At 37.9% G+C, this 23,098-nt stretch overlaps 1 protein-coding gene across 4 annotated transcripts in view; it reads left to right on the plus strand.

Moving 5' to 3' along the window:
* The window catches only part of LOC131069394 (probable DNA helicase MCM9), a 278,734-nt gene that overhangs the window by 88,672 nt on the left and 166,964 nt on the right, over positions 1–23,098 (plus strand). For all 4 annotated transcript variants that reach the window (XM_058004791.2, XM_058004790.2, XM_058004789.2 and 1 more), the window contains exons 5-6: positions 6,640–6,706; positions 12,854–13,028. In XM_058004791.2, the coding sequence (XP_057860774.2) occupies positions 6,640–6,706; positions 12,854–13,028 (242 nt within the window). The remainder of the gene's footprint in view (positions 1–6,639; positions 6,707–12,853; positions 13,029–23,098) is intronic.

Consider the following 23,098-nt stretch of genomic DNA (forward strand, 5'->3'; position numbering starts at 1 on the left):
GGAATGGGTGCAAGACATCAAGAAAAGGGGAGAACAGATCCTCAAAGAAGTAAAGGAAATGGCTCTCCATCGAGAGCTCACTCTCGTCAGGTTGTTGGAAGTAAAGAGAGAATCCCTTCACATGCATGAAGTAGCGGCCTCTACCCTTCCCCTCCTAAGAGCTCTTTTCTGGACACATACACAAATTCCCACACTGCCTGACATCTTGAGTCCCCATAGCATCAGTGTTCTCAAGGAATGGTATTGGACCGTCACCATGAAGAACGATGCCCAGGAAATTATTGACAAAGAAAATGACGCGTGTGAGGCGATTCTGGGGAACATGCAAGAACTAGGCAAGACCATCCTCCGATCAATGGTTTCGGGGTGGATAAATGACCTGTCCGACAGTGTAATCCGGCCGGATTGGGAGGGAAGATTGGGAGCAGATAAGGCTTCTTATTCCATTGAAGACTTAAGTTTTGCTGGTCAGTTCCATTCAGACATATTATGCTTCGAGCGTAATCGCTCCAGCTGGAAGGACGGTTTAAGGCACGTGGACCAGTATCTCGAAGGCATGCAATACAAAATTCGCCACCCTCCCATGCCCCCTTTTAATCCCCTCTTCCAATTATGCATCAAGTTTCAGGAATATGTCCGCGAGGAACGAGCAGCAGGTCGTGATTTATGGCGAGAATACCTGCATGGCGAAGACCAGTTTCTGCAAAAGGAATGTGAAACCAGAATAGAGAAAGCAGTTTCTCAAAAATGCTTTTTTCCCCCCAAGTCTTAAAAAGTGCACTTTTGTCCCAAAAGGGTGACAGTTGACTTTTGGTCAACATATTGTAAAGTTTTTTGTGCACCTCCCCTTTTTGGATTATTTCAAAGTTGTAATTATCCTTTGGTAGTTATTGCTCCTTTTGAGTAATTGTAGATATTTATCTCCCTATTTATGAGTGTGGGTCCCTCCTTTTGTAAGGATGAATCTGGGCCACTTGTTTAGATTAGATCTTGGCCATTCATCCATTTTTGGAAACCTATTTAAGGGGACTGGTTTTCCCTCATTCAGGAGGAAGTTCTTGAATTGTTGCGAAAGCTCTGAAGAAATTTTGCAGGAATTAATACAATGGATTGAAATTACCTTCAAATTTCCTTGTGAGTGCATGGTCTCCTTCTTCATTTAGATTAGAAAGCTTTTAATTATGTCTGTTCATTTTATACAGCAGTTCTTACCAAGCATCTGATAGAATCTCCACAGTCCATACCATTAGAGGATAGCTGATTGCTTTTTTCCTTTCTGCATGGTTAATCTGGGCTATTTTATGATTCAGTTCGATTATCAAAAGTACACGTATCATGAATATAGAAGTTCTAATATTGTATTTGGTAATATGAAAATCTGGTTTCTCCTTTGAAGATTGCACTAAGTTTATGCAAACATTGTGTCTGAATGACTGATGATGCTTAACCTGGTTTCCTGGAGGTGTCTGTCTGCTTGGGTAAATCTGTTGTCCTAGTTAATATTTACTGTTCTCTCTCGCTACCCTTCCTTTCTTTCCTCCCAATTTTGTCCTTTTTTTAGAAATCCAGTCTTGCTAAGTCAGCTTCAAATAAATCAACATCACCTGAAAGAAAACCAAAAGAGGTCCCTGGGAATTCGCATATGAAATTACCAATCAAACGTAAGCCCCCTTGTGTTTCCAGCATAAACACATCAAGCCACTGAGAGATCCCGCAGTCAAGACCTGACAAAAGAAACCTTGAGGTAGTCTCCTTTGATCAAACTTAGAAAAACAGCATTAGAGACTTCCTTATCTCAAGAGAGAGTAGGATAATCAGTCGGCTATTCTATTCTGCGTTGGCCGTATGGAGTTTGCAGCAATGCGATTTCAGACACGTCAACAACACCCCGGAACCAACTCTTTAGTCATCCCCTAAAAATAGGGATCCCTCCTAAAAACTAGGAATTGTCGTCTGAAAGTCTAAATCAGCTCACAAAGCCCCTTGCAAGGCTCCATGACTCCTGAATGTGTTCCCTCTTCACTCCATTGGCCTACGGGAACCAGATGATAGGCCAATCCCTGCCCAACTGCCTGTCACCTAGGAAGGGGACATTACAATCCTCCCTTCCCGGAGATTGCTTTCCCTCAAGCAATCTACACTTGCACGGTGAAAACCAATTCCTGGATCCCATATCGATTTGAGAAACATTGCTTCATCCAACCGTTGCGCTACTCTCATATAAACATTTGTATACCCGAAGTGAAGCAACTCATCACGGATCCACTAAAGGAATGTACCACGTGTCAATACCAGGATCCCAAATCATTGTATTGTCATATCCATCCCTCTCGTCAATACTCCTTATGTTGCCGCTGTGATCCTGTGCATCAACTAACCAGCTGAGAATTTCACACCAAATGAAGCCACAATTACTACCAACAACCAATGCTGTTAAGAATTCATGAATGAGCCAATATTCAGCGAGGAAAGTGTGTTGAATACTATTCCGAGACCTCCAAACAGCTGCTGTAAGTTTATCTATATTTCCACAAATTAATGTGCCTTCATTAATGGTTGCTAAGTAAATGTTTTGTTTAGCCCTGCAACCAAAGAAGTTCCTTACATTCTGATCCTGATAGCCTAATGAAATATCTAAGAAGACTGAATCTCCAATCAATAAGTACATCACTGCCCTATCATATGAAAGAGGTGACAAAATCAAGGGTGCATTGGGAACACCTTCCGTGCCAATCAAGCATAACTCATTAGTGGTTGGTCCACTATGAGCCTCATTATCAATTCCATTACCACCATGTAGAAAATAACCAATATCAGCTGAAAAATTAGAATTAGATAGCTCTTGTTTCTGCTAACCAATATGGTGATGATTATCATAAATGTGCTGAAGTTGAAGCTTGGTCTGATGAGCTATCAACTTGGCTTGCCTGGCTCTTGCCAACCATCCTTCATTCACCCTTTGGGATTGCTCTATATCAGCTGGCCCAAAATGCATAAAATCTGATTTATGATGGGTTGTATTATTCACATTATCATAACCCATGATTGCACCATGTGTACCCTCGAGTCTAGAATGCAAATCATTATTCTCTTCTTGATCAATGACTGCCATATCTTGAGGAAGAGATGATTCCACTCACCATAGCATGGGGGAGATAAACACGTGAAGAGGGTCGCACCAACGGGCACCATGCCGGTTGAACCCACCACGAGTGTGCAACGGATCATACCTATACCAGCAGCCCAAACTGAGATTGCGGGCAGGGATGTGGAGGTAGATGCCTCTTTGGATAGGTGGTTGGGTAAGCATGTTGTGGTGGTCATATCTCCCTCTCCACGCACAGTGGAGGACCCTGTGCGTGAGAACTTAATGAAGGAAGGAGGGGGAGGTGTGCAGGAAGCAGTACATGAGGAAATGTCGTGTAGAGAAGATGAGCAATATGAGAATACGATCATAGATATCGAGGACGAGCCCACTCAGGTGGGCGACACAAGGACTCGACAAGAGGACACTAGCAGTATTCGAGTGTCTAGGCCAGACCCACGAGACCCCATTGGATCCATTTGCAGGTTTTTGACGGAGTTGGGTGCCCTTAACGGATGTCATTCGGGACCTTGCAGTCTTAGCTCGAGAAGCTGACATAGACTCAGTACTTGCAGTTGAGGGACTCTTAGCTTTCATGAGGGATGGATGCATGACAGAGTTTGCAGGCCACTTCACGTGATGGCCACTTGTAGAGATAGATGAGATGATTCAGAGTTGGAGGCAGATGCTCGCGCACAATAGGGAGACACAAGGAGGGTTGGGACCTACATTACGAGGTATGGAGAGCTCCTTTAGGGAGATTTTTTACAAGTTGTGTTGGGCTAAGGCTGAGAGGGATTCTGCTATGGAGGAGATCTAGAGTGTTAGGAAGGAGTTCGGCCTCCAGGCCAAACTCACAGCCATAGAGAAGAAATTGCGAGCTGAGTTGGAAAGTGAGGTGAAGCGGCATCAAACACTCTTGGAGAAGTAGACTGCAAGAGTGCAGGAGCAGATCAACCGAGTAGGAGAGATGGAGGAACACATGGTTGCCCCACAAGTCCAACTTGAATAGAAGGAGAAGGATATGCAAGAGGTAGTAGTGATGGTGAAGATTGCTCGCGAGCATCAGTTGGTGGCTGAGACCTGTGGCTCCGGACGGAGCAAATCCAGCGCTTGCAGCAACGTCTGGCATCCTTAGTTACTCCAGGGACGTCTTCTCACCTTCCTAGTCCTCGGTAGTAGTATGATAGTGATAGCCCCATTTTTTTTTAGTCGCTTGGAAGATGACTTCTTTTTTTGGGGGGCTGATGTAGACGACAATTATGCTGCAACTAAATAAAGTATGTTTGTTATGTTTTGAAATGGCAATGTAATGGGTAATTTGTTCCTGTAGGTAGTTGGTAGTTCCTTGCAGTTGGCCTCTTTGCCAATCGACCGAGTAGTATATATTCTAGCATTGTATCGGGAACACGGGGATTATGATTGAAGATATATTTTTGTTTACTGTGGTACTATCCATTACATGATGCAATAAAGTTATATCATTCTGCCTATGTTGTTGTGATTGCTATTTATGCTTTATGCACTCTCTAGATTCTTTGTTTATTCCGTGAAGTTAAAACCTACGTTACCCCAAGTTTCCGGGACGGCAATTTTTTTTGCCAAATTTGGGGACGGGGGGGGACGACAAAGGGGACGGCTATATAAAATATAGGAAAAATTTAAAATATATAGGAAAATTCTAAATGTTCATATGAAAACATGGATAAAGCATGCATCTATACATTATATTCATATGAAAACATGGATATAGCATGTGTATGATACTATGAAAACATTTTAGAATGCAAACATCGAACATACAACATTATCAATAGACTCAATACTCAATATGCACTCATAATTCAGAATTTCAATTCAATCACATTGTCAATATGCATATCATAATAGATATTAAAGAAATAACATACAAAATGCCCAAAGGCCACACTGCTGCCATATTGTTTCATTGTCAATTGCGATATGGAAATCAAAATAGTACTAAGTAAATACTAAAAAGCAAAGTATAATATTTATTGTTTAATTTATTTTCTATTTATAAATTTTAAAATTTATAATATGAATATTTGATATGAATTAATAAATTTCATGTTGCCTTTTAATTTTTGATAGAGGGCCCATGTTAGAAAAATAATAAAATATAGATAGTCGTATTTTGATTTCATAACTATTCAAATTCAATAATAAAAAAATTGATAGTCATTTTTAAAATTTTTTCAATATAGAGGACCCATGTTAGAAAAATTAAAAAAAAATTGAAAATACGACTTTTTTTTTAATATTTTTCCCTAGCTCTAGATGTGGGGGACGTCTAGCCGTCCCCAATCCGTCCCCAGCTGTCCCCAGCCGTCCCCCCGTCCCGGGGACGTCCCCTCAAAATTCTGACAATTTGGGGACGGGGGCGGGGACGTCCCCTGGCCGTCCCCAAGTCCCCGAAATGTCCCCGGGACTGGGATGGGGGTTTTCAGGTAGGGGACACGTCCCCGGGTTTCGTAGGTTAAAACATATTCACCATAGGGAGCAAACGATTGCTCAAGTTCTTTTCAAGTTCACGAGTAGCAGTATATCTTCTAATTTTTTGCGGCCTTAGGGCATTTTGCTGTAAATGTTGTGTATTAAGGATTTGTAATGTATGTGATGAATGCGTTATCAATGTTATTATTTGAAATTTCCCTATATTTTAAGAATATCTGTACTTTGAAATATCTGCCCGCTACCATCCCCTAAAATGGCCTCCAAAAAATCCATCCTTGAAATGCATCCCCATTGCCCCCTGGTGTCTCTGTCTCAGAAACTTGGTGGAACATGGTTTTTTTTTTCTTTTGGAAACTTTGAAAATGATGCTTGAGCTTGTCATTCAAATGTTGATACACAGAATTGAAGTGGATATATACTTTTTAGAAACTGAGGAAAAGAAATCAACAAGAAGATAATTACTAGAAACTGCAATACCCAAATCTGAAGATCTATTTTTAATTTGCGCGTGAAACTGTATACATGTGATATAAGTGATTCTTGAGCTCCAGGAATGTTCCTAGACAGCTTAAAGTTATTAAAGTTAGGTTCTGCATGAGAAAGAACAAGAAACGTAAACTATTTATTGAATCGAAAAATAATTTTGTCAAGATATTGAAAATATGTGTGAAATGTTTCTTCAAAGAATAGGTCTGGTTATGTAGTGCAAAATGGATGTGGTTCTTTTGTTTAATAATCTCTATACTGGCAGAACTAAGGTTTAAGGTCAGGAAGCCCTGTTTCTGCTAAGTATATATTTAAGTATTTCATAACAGTACACCAATGTTTCACATCATCCTTGATTGTTTACCCTCTTCTTGAAACTTGAAGCAGTCCAAAATATTTATAACGAACTTTACCTCTGTCAAAATCTGCAAGACAAATCTATGCTGTTATTGACACATTGTAAGCTCCATTTCATTAAAGAATTTTGTTGCAAATTGGTATACAAGATGTGTAAGAATGAGATCTTTGTGTAGCCTGTTATGACTGGGCTTATGTTTGTTACCTTATATTTGGCTTTATTCACGTTATACCAGGTTTAAAGTTTTTCCAGAGTTGGAGACAGGAAATACTGTCAGGCAGCCAATGTCATGTCCTTCCCAGGTTTGAATGTTCAGAGCTTTTTATGTTCCCAGTGTATCTTTGTTTTACCTTGCTTTTACAACTCTTTCTCTATAAATGTAATGCCTTATGCTTTGTGAATTGTGAAGAAACACACATGCTTATACTGAGAGGGTGGGGAGGGAGGCGGGCAGAGTGGGTGAGTGAATCAGTATAAGTCTATTTTTAATGTTCAAACTTAATACCATAAGCATATCAATTGCACAATATCAATAACATAGGATGCAACAATTATTCCACAGAAAAATCTACATGTAAGAGACAAGATTTTACGTGGAAACCCGTAGGGGAGAAAACTAAGGCAAACTATTGCTTGTATGAAACCTTCTTACACATTTCATAGGCACTAACCTTCAAGATAACAATATAATAAATTATTGGAAACTTCTTCTTTGATCAGCTCTCAGTAGTCTTCTTAAATCTACTCATAACCTTGTCCAAATCTGCTTAAAAACTCTTTCAAAAATCTGTCAGCAGTGTGCTCTAATATCTCTAATAAATGAGCTCAAATAACTCACATAAATCTGCTCAAATACTTCTTATGAGTCTGCTTGAATATGTTAAATTTAATGATCAGATTAGGAGAATGCTAATAGAAGATAATTCAATTAAGTTTGCACACATATACCCTAGGAAAACCCTCCAACATGAGGGAGAAAAACCCAGCTATAAAATCTCTTATATATATTGGAGTAATTAATTACAATATGATCAGCACATAGCCAGTTATAAATCCCCTAACAAGGCCGATCTGTTATAACAATTGTGTCGATTTATACTACGTATCTACTGCCTTGATGAAGATATAGTAATTGCCTAAGTCTGAGTGCAAGATGAATGAGGGCGATCTGGTTTGAGTTAGATTAATGTGCTGTGTATATTCTTCTTCGAACTGCTGTAGATGTGTATGTCTTTTGCAGAAGATTTATATGAACTGCTGTAGATAGTCTTACCATATTATCGTGGATAGAGGGAACCGAACTTATGTATATACTCATACGTCTTCCATTCCAAGCAACACGTCTTTCTCCAAAGGTCGGTTCTATTCCAAGCAACACGTCTTCCACCAAGGATCAGTTCTTCACCAATTAACACGCCTCCTTAATAGATATTAATTAACCCGACTCTTCACAACAGATGGCGAGATTAGATATTAGTTATATTTAACAAACGGTTTCACTATAAATGTCGGCAATATATTATCTTTAATTAAATGTGTAAGACCGAAAGAGGTCCTTCACAAATTTGATGGTAAAGAGTCGGTGCTAAGGATCCGACCGACGCTATCCATCAACAGAATAACCTCTTATTTCTACTCTTTATATGAATGTTATTCCATAAAAGTTGCTTGCATCTAACACTGTTCCAATCGTCTATTTATACTTGCGAAAAAGTCTTTTCACCCAAGGGAGGTGACTCTCCGAAAGGGGTTAGCCCAAATAGCAATAATTAATTTTTATTTATTTTATTTTGGTTGGGCGCTCATGTCAAGAGGGGGTTGGTCCTCTTGTGAGGCTCCAAAAACATTACATTTATTATTTTAACACCCCCAAATGGGGCAACTCAAAGAGGGGGGTCGGACTAGATATTTACGACTAACAATGCCTTCATTGTGAGTCCTGATCATAGGCAGCTATCAAGGAAATAAACCATTATATTAGCAATTTGACTATCTCTTTCCTTGCCCAAAAAATATCACGATAATAGTGTCATAATGTTTGCACAATCTAACCTCCAAATAATTTAAATCTATCCTTTGACATCAATGACAATAATTCAACAAATTATTTTTTCAAATTGAGCTGGATAGGAGATCTCTGCTTACCAGAAAAATAATAGGCAGTGGGAGAACATGAAAAACTTAATTTCTTAGGCTTTTAAATACAAGATAATGGCTCTTAAAAAATTAAAATAAAATACAAGATAATGGCTATAAAGAGAAGTAAAAGTCATTATGTGATGTATTATTGCCTCAAATCTTGATATACAAATGATGCAGAGGCACAAGGAAGGTCCAAACCACGTACCACAACTCTAAGAGTTCAATGGGATCATCTAGTCATCAACGCCTTCAACCCTTGTTACACCCGGGCTCTTAATTGACAATAAAATGCATTACTTGGGACAGCAAAGGCTTAACCCCTTCATTTTGTGAAACGAATGACTTGGACATGATTGGGACACTTATAACACCCCAAGAACAACTTAACTTGATTTGACAATGCTTGAAAGACAAGAAAGTGAAGTCTTTCACCTACCCCGGGCTACTAGGATTAGGGCCTTCCCAATGGAGCTTTACACTCAACCAGAGTCTTAGCCACTTGGAAACACTTGAAGGACATCAAATAAGATTGGTTTCTACAGAAAAAAGTGACACAAAAGAATTTTGACAATTTTTACAATAGTCTTATATGACTGTGTCAAGACTCATGGTTTTAGGCTTCCAAATTGGCCTTCCACGCAAGGATACACAACATTGGCCACTCCAACACTCAACTCAGGGCACCAACACTTGTATTCAGTCTGTTTAAGACCTTTTCCAATATATTTAGGCATCCAAGGGGTCAATTTCCTTGACTGTACCACTTTTCAACCTTCAAATCACCTTTCTAGGCTTGTCACATAGGGATGCCAGGCGTAGGGCATTGCATAACTTCTTCCAAACTCCTCATCCTGCCCTGCAACCAAAGAAATATTAAAGAGCATACAAAAACCTAGCATTCTGCCAAAATTTAGATTTTTCCCCGGTGGACACGGGAGTTATGTGGAATTTTGTTCCCAAACCCTAGGTAAGGAGGGTTTCTGGACTGTTTCTGGGAAAAATGCAATATCTCCCTCCAAACTTAATAGATTGAGCCCAAACGAAAAGGAAATGAAAGCTATCTCTCCCCTCTTCCCAATGGTATCACGTGCAGGTCATGGGGAAGCCATACAAATTCGTGCAAATTGACTGTTCTGAGAAAAAACATGGGAAAGAGCAGAAATCAGAGATATTTTATTGAAATTTCACCATCAAAAGCATCAACAACCTTGCCTCAACCAAGGGGAGGCATATTTAAAGCATTTTCCATCATCCCAACCGACTCTAACCATATTTCAAACCAGTTAGCCGTTGGGAGCATGATTCAACAGAAAAAAGTGTAAAAGTTGCTAATGCTGTTAATGGTAATAGCTCTGGTCGGTATCCTTACTGTAACCGACAGAGCTAATCTAAATGTTCAATTGGCCTATTGGCCTTGAACATTTAGATTATTGGTACCCGTCTATACTCTATCGTATGTGCTTTGCATGTAATGAAACCTGTCTATACTCTATCGTATGTGCTTTGCATATATTATCAGTAATTTACTTATTACTAATTACCGATTAGCTGTCATGTATAAACCACGATTAATTATTACAAGTATTTAGTTATCGGCTCTTCAATTGTCGTCTCCTTAGATCTTTAGTTGTGCCCGCTCTTTGGAAGACGCATTGGTTCATGCTATAGACGTGGCTCTTAGTTCGAATATATTATGATTGCAGCCTTCATTCTCAGTGGTGGTGAATAAGAATAAGAGTCAGATCGTATGCAGACAGCAAGGCAACATTAGAAGTCAGATCGGATACCTACAGCAAGGCAACATTAAAATATATCAGTTGGATTGGCACTATCATCACTGATATTATTCCATGTGATATTAAACATTAGAACGACACTGTTATCTCTGATATTATTCCGTGGGAGATTAGACTTTAGAACAACATTGTTCTTTGTGATATCATTTCATGGAAGATTGATCATACTTCTTGCTGCTCAAATACCTACATTGTGGAATTAAGACAGTAATACAATACCAACTTAATACTCTGCTATAAAATTAAATTAAATGATATTCCTCAGTCTGATCACACAAAATCAACAAATGCAACTTTTGAGCAACTTGACAACTTTTGCTCAATAGACCCATATGACTCAAAACTTATTCCTAATCAGTTGTCCATGTCAAAATGGACCTAACTAGACCAAAAACATCAGCTGCAACCATTTGTGGCCCCCTTAGAATGGTTTGACCAAGGTTGACCCAATCAGGACCTAGTAGGACTACAAGGCTTGAATGGAGTAAAAACCATACAATCTTGAAAGAAATGATTACATATGACTAGAAATAACATGAAATGGTCCATAGGACCTTATTACATCAAAACAAAACCAAAACCATCACAAGGCAACTTGTGATCAACTATGAGATCCCAGGTGCTCCTGCACCAACAAATAACTTGCTTTGTTTTCAGGATTTAACTGTTGCGTTTGGGCTGAATTTAATCAAAAGAGATGAAAATGATAGTCTTAATGTAATATAGGGTCAAATAAATGGTCAACCAGAACTTATCACATTTATTTGCAAAAAAAATAAAATGAATTTCAAGTGATGCATTTTTCGGTCTGGAATTTATTCTAATCTCAAAATTGTTAAAATGTAATAATATAAAGTAAATAACAAAAGCATTTTTTTGATTTATTCCAAAATTTGGAGAAGCAAATTCTGCCATTTCCAGTCATTATGTTGTGTACCTAAGCATATAATATTTTCAAGTAGGCAGTATGTGCTGCACATAACCTATCTTTGGGTATATTGGGTGAAATGGATATCTTGACGATTTAATATATATTTTGCCAAATGGTTGTTTAAATGTGTAATGTGTGAGTTAAGGGTTTACTGTAATTGTAGTGCTATTATCCACTAATGGCATGGCAATAGACACACAAGCTTATAATACATGAACCAGGAACAGTGTCAAAGATATAGCATGCATATAAGGAATGTAGTCAAGAAAAGCTATCAGTTATAAGAATCCATATTTGTTCATACACAAGGAGACTCATTGCTGTTCAAAACACATCATCAGGAAGATATTCAAGGACAGTGAACAAGACCATACAAGATTCAGAATTCTAAAAGAAATCCTGATATCCTATTCAGCATAGTGGTTAATCTTTAGTAGAAGTCCTGGTGAAGCCAAATCTAGCCTTCTAGACAAGGAGTCGGAAATCATATCAGACTTCTCATTTATGATACCAGGGAAGTAATAGTAATATTGGGTACCACTATAAGAACAATCTAACATATATGCACTATAAGGTTGCTGATCAGATATAAGGATCTACTTCCTTTCACATACCAGCAGGTCTATTACTACTCCAAACGCAGGATTATAAACTAATGAGAGTCATTACAGTAGAAATTTGGAAAGAGTCCAACTAGTCAGTAATCTTTATCAGACTTACCTTGAGATCATATCAGACTTTCTCCTAGTGTTAGATATCTTACATTGCATCAGTTATTATTCTTATGTGCATAAGGGAAGTATTATCCTATTAATACGTTTGTCTAAGGTTACTCACTGATAAGTATTTTTACTAATCTAACTAGAGATAGACTTGGATTACCTAAAGGATTGTAGAAATATTATGTGTCAATCTCTCCATTTCCAAGGAAGTTCTTAGAAATTATAATCACAATTGACCCTTGTACAAAATAATCTATTCAATGATAGGTGAAATCCTAAGAGGACCCATAGGGGACATTACACAATCTCATGTGATTTAGTAGAAAAATATTTTTAAATATTAACTCCAACATTTTTCAGAAGTTTGGTAGTTTTTTTTCATAATAACCTACAATACATTTGTAGAGATAACATCTTGAACTTCAGGAATCAAATCATCATACACACAACTTTAGCAATAATAAGGCCTACTTAGTTATAGTTTTTTAGCACGAACCAGACTAGGATTTGGTAGAGACTAAAATAAAGAAACACTTTACTATATGATAATTTTTATATTCTAATAAAATGGAAAATACTGATACATTTTGAAGAAAGTATTTTATTATGATTTTAAGCAGCATGCATTTTGTTTTTGGTTTTGCATTTAAGAAGATATATAAGTTATCTATTTTAAAATTTGTTTGTTCGTTTATTCAATAAACTATATGTCCTGTACAAATTAGGGGTGACTTTGTGGAGTTGTTTTTTATTTTCTTTTGCTTTCTTCGCATAACATTCTAACACAGGTATGTTGGTTTCTTTTTTTACGCTATAATATTCATGTTATAATTATATTGGTTATTTTTTGCTTGATAGAGAGTAAACAGATGTCAAGGAACTAATTTCAAGTATATAGAGGATAGCAAAATGTGTCACGACTATCAAGAAATCAAAATCCAAGAAAATATGCAATCTCTTGGTGTTGGTTCTGTACCTCGCTCTATACCTGTCGTTTTGAAAGATGACCTTGTTGATTTTGTCAAAGCTGGTGGTAAGTTTGACAACTCAGAATCCTTATCAAATTAATTTTCAAAGTTTCTAGTCTTTAATGGGTACAAGTTCCTTTGAATTTTAATAAAATGTGGATGCCAATTCTTGCTGATCATTATAATTCACATAATCTTGAAATATATGGAGTATAACAGTGAATATTATGAGCATTGCTCATTCTCTTCTTTGTGAATAACAAATTTAACATTTTTATAACTCAATATTCAGAAATCCTTAAAAGTTGTGCAGTCTTACCTTGTTTTGCTTATTAATAGACTGATGAAAAATTTGGTGTGTAGTTTGGGTGCTCTATATTTTCACTTTGAATGGTTGCATATGTTGACAATTGAATGAAAATATTATAGTTTAGTAGAATGTATGCATAATGTCGGTGTTTAAATTTTGTCAATTATCACATTCTCTATTGTCTTGATATCAAGCAGACAAATGTTAGTTACAATAATTGGTCCGTTCTATGATTTATTTTTTGAATCTTGACTTATTTTTATTGAAACTTTAAAAAACATTTACATGGCCACTGAGTGAAATGCTATTCAGATAATTTTGATAACCACATGTGCATTTAATATCTAGTTATGATGGTAATATTGATGTCTATAAATATCATCTACAAAGGACAAACCAATCAACAAGGTTTGTAAAGGACCAAAATAAGTTCATGAGAAAAAAATAGGCTGATTTAAGTTGGTTTCTGGAAGGAAGTGGTTGAATAGTTGCCATGGAGAAGGAGATATAATGGCTACGTCTTTATTTCAGAACATTCTTTTTAGAATGTAACCATTGATAAATAACAGCATAGTTATGTTTGTTATAGTGCGGTTTTTAGCTTCACACAATCGCCGAGGTTCTAAAGATTTTTTTTCCTTGTAGCCTCAGTAACAGCTAGCAATACTATTGCAGATGTCTAAACCCTCATTAAGGTCTATAGCTAGCTAGAAAATATAATTTTATAAGTTTTAAAATCCTTGACATCACTAATTAGTCATGAGTAGTAAGGCACGTCCCTCAGATACTCATTTTAATTGGATTTTTAGGGACAAAATTTTAAGTGAAGTTTATGTCAAGCATTGGAGTTTTCTATCAAGACATTGAATTTGTGCAAGGCCAAATCATTGTAAGGCACAGTCACAATGAGAATGATGCACAAACAATTCCTTGCTGGTCTGCAGTTAAGAGGATCTAAGATATTGGTAGAAGTGAAAATTTTGAGGAATTTGAAGACTGTTTGCTGTATTACCATTTTGCAAAGATGTCACACGTCATAGGGAACCTGGAACAGGAATGAGCAAATCCTTAGAGCACATTGGTGAATTGGGAGAAGTAATTCAATTTCCTGACCTTATAGTTAGATGCATTCAAAGTATAATTCCTAGAGCAGAGCAGCTATTCATAGTTTTGGTTAAAATTTGAAGTCCTTTTTTACATTTTACCTGGTAGATTACAATGGATTACTGATTTGTTTCCTAAGTGTTAACCTTCAAAGTTTTAGTAACTTGACCAAGTAATGCACAAGTCACTGGATATGTTTCATTGTCCATCCCATCTGCTAGGTAAATTTATGAAATTTGTTTCTCTAAAAACTTTGCCTCCTACATGGTTGAACAGCTCATGGTTAACTTTAAAAATACCAAAGGGTAAATTACGCAGTCGCATTTTTTCTGTAATGCTTTACAATTTTGATGGCCATATGACCATCAATTTAATCACGGGCCTAAAGATCTTTGAAACTCAATCTTCTGTCTGCCGTCTGCTTCAATGTGGGTTTGTCTCTATCTTATATAATAAACAATGTAATTGACACATGGATGCATGTAGGTGGTTGCAAGGTTAAGAAACAGTTGACCAAGAAATCATGGAAGATCAATTTGTGGATTCAAGCTGGTTATCCTAGGCAATGAGATTATTCTATATCAATTTTTGTAGTAACAAATGGCAAACATGGTGTATTTTGAGAGCATAAACATGTAGTGCTGCAATTGCTTAAAGGCTAGAAATGTTTTCCAGACTTTGTTTCAATGTATTGCTAATGATGCTTATAATCTCATTATTGAGAACACAATGAGAAATGTATATGTAATGTCCCCAATTTGAAAGGTGACAATTAATTAAATTGATTTCTATATAGTTATCAAAAGTAAATAAAATATCCAATGATGACTTAATATTAATTTTTTTATTTTTTATATTCCAGATCATTTACAAATATTATGCTCATACGAGCATCAACTTGAGACCATTACATGACACTAATATTTGCTCAGATCGAGCAACCACAACCATGACACTAATACTAGCTCATTTTGAGCAACCACATTAGAATCAACCTATGGAAGACCAAGAGTCACAAATTAGAATCCACTTATTAGAAACCACCATTAGCTCATTTCGAGCAACCACAGTAGAATCAACTTATGGAAGACTAAGAGTCACAAATTAGAATCCACTTATTAGAAACCACCTAGAAGCCAACTTGGAAGACTAAGAGTCACAACTTTGAATTTCATATTAGATGTCCCTTTGGGATTTGAACTTTGATCTCCACAATGAGAACTCAATGCTTTTACCAATAGAACACAACCCCTTAGACTTAATATTAATTAATATAATTAAATAAACAATAAAATAATATCATAATGTCACTTTATTAAATAAAGTTCTCCAAATGTGGTCGGCCTAATATTCTAGAAGCTTCTTGGAGTTCTTTATAAGGAGACTGGAGGGAGGAAGTATGTCATGCTTAAAATTTGATAATCATTTCATGATTTTTGGAGATGAAAACCTTTGGGAGTTTGACAGAAGGGCTGGACGAAAAACTAGTTCTTCCTAAAGGGTGGATTCACGACGGAGTCTACATCTAGACAAATTTGTGAAGTCTCTATTAAAGACAGATTTGTAAGGTTTTGAGTTTTGTTTCCAAGAACAAAGATATTTACTTCTATCTCTTATTTGAAGAATAAGGTTATGATATTCTGTGTGCTTTGGAGATACATATATTTGGGCTTGAGCTGTAACTTTACAGATAGTTGATCCAAAAGAAATATCATTTTATATCCAGAGTTTGAAATAATTGAATGTATTCTTTGTGGTAATGGACTGGTGTGTGAGGTGCCTGTGTGTAAGCTACATCAGGACAAGGACGGCATAGGATTATTAATAATCCATATTAATCTGTGGGAATTAAGTCAAGGAGAAAGTTAAAATGTTCATGTTGCTGTGAATGTGCTTAGAGCTGATATTTCATAGAGGGGTCTTCCTTATGTAACAGCATAGTAATATTATTAGCGGTGAGTTTGATCATTTGATTGAAGCTGTTGGCTAAGTGATTGATATTGTGAATCGTGGCTCGATTTGCGGTGAATATTAATAAGTCGGGTTATCTGAGTTGGTGTTTAACATTGAGAAGCCGCAGCATGAGTAATACTGCTATTGATATTGCAACCTATTGTTTGATTTGATATTGTTTGGCAAAGCTGTGAAGTATTTGCTGGTGCTGTGCGTCGTCTTGCTGGAGATCATTAGTGTGCGCAACCTTCCATACTTGGAGCCGTTACTTCCTTACTGATTGCAGGTTCATCACCGGCACACCATTCTGAACAGGGACTGTTGTATCGAATGGCACAAGTAAGAAATTATTCGCAGAGCTGATAGAAGTCTTCTTCATCAACCATGAGTTGTAGCTAAGCTGCACAATTGGTTCTGTGCAAGAACTCTTCCATGATTGAGGCTCTTTTCCTTTGGGCGGGTTGTTCTAAGGTTGATAGTGCCCTGCGTTTTCCATTGCAGGCTCAAACTATTCATATCGATATCTACTGTAAGGGTGGTCTTCAATCGCTGTTGAGTAGGTTGATTAAGGTGCAAGCTGATTACTTTGCTCTCTAAATTTCTGTTTGAACTTTGTAATCGTCAAGACTTATTTGTGGACAGATATAATGGAGTTGACAGATTGGGAACATATTGCATATTGAAAGAATCTAACTTTCTGGTTATTTCACTTATAAATAAGTCTGCAATCTTCCAAAAATTGGAACTTAGCATAGATAGCTTTTAACATCAAATCCATTGCTCTATGATTTGGAATATTGAATGAGAAAGATTGAAATTACTGTTAGGGATATTTCAGTTTAACTAGACAGTGTCCCTTCACTCTGTTTACTGGTTATCTATAGATTTGATTAGTAGTAAAAAATAAGCCTCTTGTAAACGAGAAGGGGTAAAAGTTGATCTCTTTTTTTTTACCATTGGTTGTGTCTATTACTATATTTTCTACAATTACATTATATGTGAACTTAAATGGTTTTTGTACTAATTGCGGTTATATTTTTCCACAAATATCTTTTTGGTATGGATTTGCTGTATGATCTGCTGAAAGTTTAATAAAAAAGTCAGAAGAAATGAAAAATCACATAACTAAACCTAAATCCTGAGTCATAATTAAAATAATATTTTGAACAATTTTGTGTTTTTGTTCAGGAAAGAACTGGTTAATCTATTAACAAAAAAGAGGTTACAATTATAGGGATAACAAGTTACTGTAGACATTTAAGTTTCTAAATACCTCTAACTACTGACTACTTTAGACCAACTAATTACAATATAATTGACCATTAAACAATATAAAGAAATATTATTCTAACACCCTCCCTTAATGGTCAATCTATCAAAAACTCCAAGTTGAGCCTTGAATTTTACAAACTTATTTGGGCTCAAAGACTTGGTGAGAATATACTCAGTCTGATCCACTGTGGGAACATACTGCAACTGAACTGATCCGTCTTCCACTAGCTTGCGGATGTAGTGACAATGAAGCTTGACATGCTTGGTACGTTCATGGAAGACTGGATTTTTGGCTAGTTTGAGCACCCCTTGATTGTTAGTATACAAGGGAGAAGGACCTGTTTGCGGCATCTGCATGTCAGAGAGTGTCCCCTGGAGCCAAACTGCCTCACATGCGGCCTTGAGTGTTCCCCGGTATTTGGCTTCAGTCGAGGAAAGAGCCACGACCTTTGCTTCTTGTTGCTCCAAGTGACGACACCTGCACCCAAATTGAATATGTACCTAGAAGTGGATTTTTTGTCATCCACTGATCCTTCCCAATCTGAGTCAGTATAACCAATCAGGTTTGGATGGTTGCACCTTCTATACATAATGCCATAGTCTGAAGTGCCTTTCACATATCACAACACTCGCTTAGCTGCAATCCAATGATTAGCTTTTGGGGCCGTCATGAAGCGAGAGATGTAGTTGATAGCAAAACTGATGTTAGGTCTAGTGGCAGTGAGGTAGATGAGGCTGCCTACAAGTTGCCTGAATTCGTTTTCATCTACTGCAATCAGACTTGGTTGATAACTTCAGCCCTTTCTCCATAGGTGTGGAAGCGGGTTTACAATCCTGCATTCGAAACTTGTCAAGCAATCTGCGGCCATACTTGGACTGTAAAATAAAGATATTGTCATCAGTCTGCCACACTTCAACTCCTAAGCAATAATGGAGAAGCCCCAAATCTGTGATGTCAAAAGCTTGGCACAAGTCCTATTTGATGGCTGTAATCAAATGTGCTGAATTGCCAGTAATGATCAAGTCATCCACGTAGACAACAAGAAAAAGGTTATCATCATCGAAGAGTTTGATATATAGATTAGTGTCAGAGGGATTGCGTTGAAAACCATGTTCAACCAAATACCGATCAATCTTGAAATACCTAGCCTGAGGGGCTTGCTTTAGGCCATAGAGGGCTTTTACCAATCTGCAAACTTGATGTTCCTTATCAGAAACTTTGAAGCCAGGAGGTTGAGTCATATAAACTTCTTCCTGCAACTCACCGTTGAGGAATGCACTCTTAACATCCATCTGGTGAAGTTTCCATACAAACTGAGCTGCAATGGCAAGAAGAAGCCGAATTGTGCTCATCTTGGCAGTAGGAGCAAAAGTCTCCTCGTAGTCAATGCCCTCCCGCTATGTAAATCACCGAGCAACCAATCTGGCCTTGTACTTATCCAAAGTACCATCTGCATGATACTTGACTTTATAAACCCATTTACAGCTAATAGGTTTCCTTGCGCGACCTCGTGCAGAGATTGTGCAAATTAAAATCGTGTTGCGTCCTTTTATTTCCACCCGACGAATTTCTTTCCCTATGCGTGACGACGTTGTTTTGTCTTCTGGTTTTTTCCTTGCGTGCCATCACGCGAATTCACGCCCCTCTGTGCGATTTTAAAATCGCAACGTGTGGTTGTTTTTCATCTTTGGTTGTATTTTACAAAAAAAAAGAAGAAAAATCGTCTTTCGGTATTTTTTCTACTATTTATGACGTAGGGTTTCAGTATTTTGGCTTCCTGGCTCGAAGAACTCTTCTGGATATCTAATTTTTACTGACCTAGGGTTTCTGTTTTTTTGACTAGGGTTTATACCTTAGTTTTTCAAGTCAGAAATTTTTTTCATCTACAGATTCATTGTGGGTTTTTCGAGATCTCAACTAGGTCGTCGTCAGATTTTTTGGGTGCAAGGTTTTCTGTGCCTCGAATTTCGTGCCAACGGATTTCAATTCTGATTTTAGATTCTTTTTTGGGTTTTTCGCAAGGATTTCTGGGTTGTCTTTAGATTTTTCTTGGTCAACCAGAATTTTTTTTCGAAATTTGTGGCAACCATACTTCTTCTATTTTTTGAAGTCTATACTTGTATTTGCCTCTATTTTTTGCATTGGGATTTGTGCTTTGTATTCCATGCTATCACCTCTTTGATTTTTGTTTTCTGTGCATTGGGAAACGTGCATGATGGCATCATTGACCAACTTGATGTTGGAAGGCAGTTAGCGATTTAATGGCAAAAATAACACCTGGAAGCAGCGCATGCTGACAATCTTTGAATATCGCCGCCTAGATGATCTTGTCTTGGGAAAAGAATCTCGTTCTTCTGCAGCCAGAGTCGATCAAGACAAATTTGATGACCGCAATAGGGAAGCTGCCATGCTTCTCAAGCTCTCTGTCACAGATGACAAGCTACCTCCGATTCCTTCTGGTCCATCAGCCTCAGAAATTTGGAAGCATCTGAAGGAGTTGCATGAGACATCCGACAAAAGCCGAGCGCTCTTCTTGAAGAACCAGTTGTTCTCCATCATGATGGATGAACGCATGTCCCTACAGGAGCATCTCATGAAGATTAAGGACATTCGAGATGAGCTCGAAGCTATTGGTCGGAAAATGGAAGAAGAGGATATGGTAGTCATAACCCTCAAAAGTCTACCAAAATCCTACGAGCACTTCATAGAGACTCTCAACATTACGTCTACGAATGTTGATCTGAAATTTCCAGAGTTGTGCACCAAACTTCTGCAGCAAGATCGCTCGAAACAATAGTTTGGTAGCGGTGCCACTTCATCCTCCTTTAAGCAAGCCTTTGCAGCCAAATCCTTTCACAAGGATAAAGGCAAATTTCAGTCATCTCAGTTCTCTTAGTCGAAGGGCTCTAGTCAGTCACAGGAAGGTTCGAAAAAGAAGGTTCAATGCAATTATTGTCACAAATATGGCCATCTAATTAACGATTGTCGCAATCAGATAGCTTTTGAACAACGGAAGTAGGGAGGGTCTCAGCCTAAAGCGAATGTCGCTGAGCACACAGAGCAGAAAGAGTTTTCCTTTTACGCCTTCGTGGCTAAAAAGACTTGCAGACCATGTGAAATCTTCTGCTTGGTATATTGATTCTAGTGCTTCTCGGCATTTTACTCACTGGCGTGATTGGTTTACAAAATTCTCTCCCTATACTGATTTATTTTTTTTTGGAGGAGGTGAGGAGTATATAGTTGTGGGCAAGGGCAACGTTCAGATACAGTCTGGTGGGAGGAATCCCATATTCCTCAATGTGTACTATGTTCCTAGCATGGAACTGAACCTTGTCTCTGTGAGTTAGATTATACGACATTCACCTGAACTTGATGTCATCTTCAGTGCACATAAGTGTTCTATTGTTGATCATGCGACATACAGTACAGTTGCTATTGGTATTGAGGATCATGGTCTTTATAGACTTGTGGATACAAGTGATTCTCTTGAGCATGCCTTCGCAACAAAACCCTCCTCTATCCCCTGTCTATGGCATCAGCGATATGGTCACCTGAACATTCATTATCTTGCTCAGCTTGTTCGGGAAGATTTAGTACATGGCCTACCTGAAATTCAAACTCAGAATCAACGAGTTTGTGATGCTTGTCAGGTTGGGAAGCAACACAGAACACCGTTCAAGGATGGTGACCTCATGGTGAGCATCTAAGGTACTACAGTTGGTCCACGCTGATGTATGTGGTCCAATGAATACTACTTCTTTTACTGGGTGCAGGTATTTCTTACTTTTTGTTGATGATTACAGTCGTAAGATGTGGGTGTACTTTCTTAGACAAAAATCAGATGTGTTTCCTGTATTTCAGAAATTTAAGGCCTTGGCAGAAAAAGAGTCTGGTTGTTCTATTATTACTCTTAGGTCTGATAATGGGGGGAGTTTTGTTCAATTGCTTTCTCCACTTTTTGTGATACACATGGCAGAAAACGTCAGTTAACCACACCATACACCCCTTAGCAGAACGACGTTGTAGAATGTCGTAACCGCACCGTTACAAAAATGGCCAGGTCTATGTTGGAACACAAAAATATTCCTAAGTATTGGGAGAAACAGTGTTTACTGCAGTCTATCTCCTTAATAGGTCTCCCACTCATGCTATTAAATGGAAGACTCCTGAGGAAGCCTGGACTCATTGCAAACCCAGGATCAGCCATTTGAAAGTGTTTGGCTCTCTTGCATATGTTTGGATTCGAGATGCCAAGCGCTCTAAGTTGGATTCCAAGAGTCAGAAACTCATGTTTATAGGTTACAGTGACAACCATAAGGCCTACCAGTTGATTGATGTAGACACCGATCGTCTCATCTTTAGTTGCGATGTTGTCTTTGATGAAGATCGAGGACCATTTCAGCTTTCCTCGTCTAAGCAAAATTTTGAGGAGCAGCCTTTGAAGGCTTTTGATTTAGGTGTTCGTCTTCCATTTGGTTGACCTGATGAGAGGGATGATGCAGATTCTGTATTTGATGATGCACTACCTGAATTTCTTCCCAGTGATGCTAATTTTCCACCTGTTCCAGATCCTCTTCCACCTCTAGTTCCAGTTCTTCCTCCTCCATCTGATGTTGGCACATCTACTCTTTGACGTAAGTGGTGGGCTAAGACAATTAGAGATCTTCGTCTTGATGAGCTCATTGAGGGTAGATCTTCCAGAAATAAGGGCAAGCAGTAAAATACAGTTAACTTTGCTCTCATGGCCAACATTCTCAATATTTATGAGCCTTAGACTTATATCGAAGCAAAAGGGATTCCAAAGTGGGATCAGGCAATGGATGCAGAATAAAAAAGCCTTCTGAAGAACAACACTTGGGTTCTCTTTGATCTTCCTCCAGGGAAGAAACCCATTAGCTGCAAATGGGTCTATAAGGTCAAGTATCATGCCGATGGTATGTTAGCTAAATACAAGGCCAGATTAGTTGCTCGAGGATTCACACAGCGGGAGGGCATTGATTATGAGGAGACATTTGCTGCTACTGCCAAGATGAGTACCATTTGTCGTCTTTTCGCTATTGCAGCTCAGTTTGGATGGAAAGTCCATTAGATGGATGTTAAGAGTGCCTTCCTCAACGGTGAAGTGCAGGAAGAAGTCTACATGACGCAGCCTCTTGGTTTCAAGGTTGCCAGCAAAGAACATCAAGTATGTAGACTCGTTAAAGCACTCTATGGACTTCAACAGGCACCTCGAGCATGGTACATTAAGATTGATCAGTACTTGGTTGCTCATGGTTTTCAGCGTTACCCTTCAGATATTAATCTGTATATCAGACACTCTGGTGATGATATTCTCTTTCTTGTTGTCTATGTGGATGACTTAATCATTACTGGCACTTCAACACATTTGGTTGCAGAAATCAAACAGGATCTGTGCAAGGATTTTGATATGACAGATTTGGGGCTTCTCCATTATTGTTTAGGTGTTGAGGTTTGGTAGACTGATGGTAGCATTT

This window comes from Cryptomeria japonica, chromosome 10 (assembly GCF_030272615.1).
Source record: "Cryptomeria japonica chromosome 10, Sugi_1.0, whole genome shotgun sequence".
Classification (NCBI taxonomy): domain Eukaryota; kingdom Viridiplantae; phylum Streptophyta; class Pinopsida; order Cupressales; family Cupressaceae; genus Cryptomeria; species Cryptomeria japonica.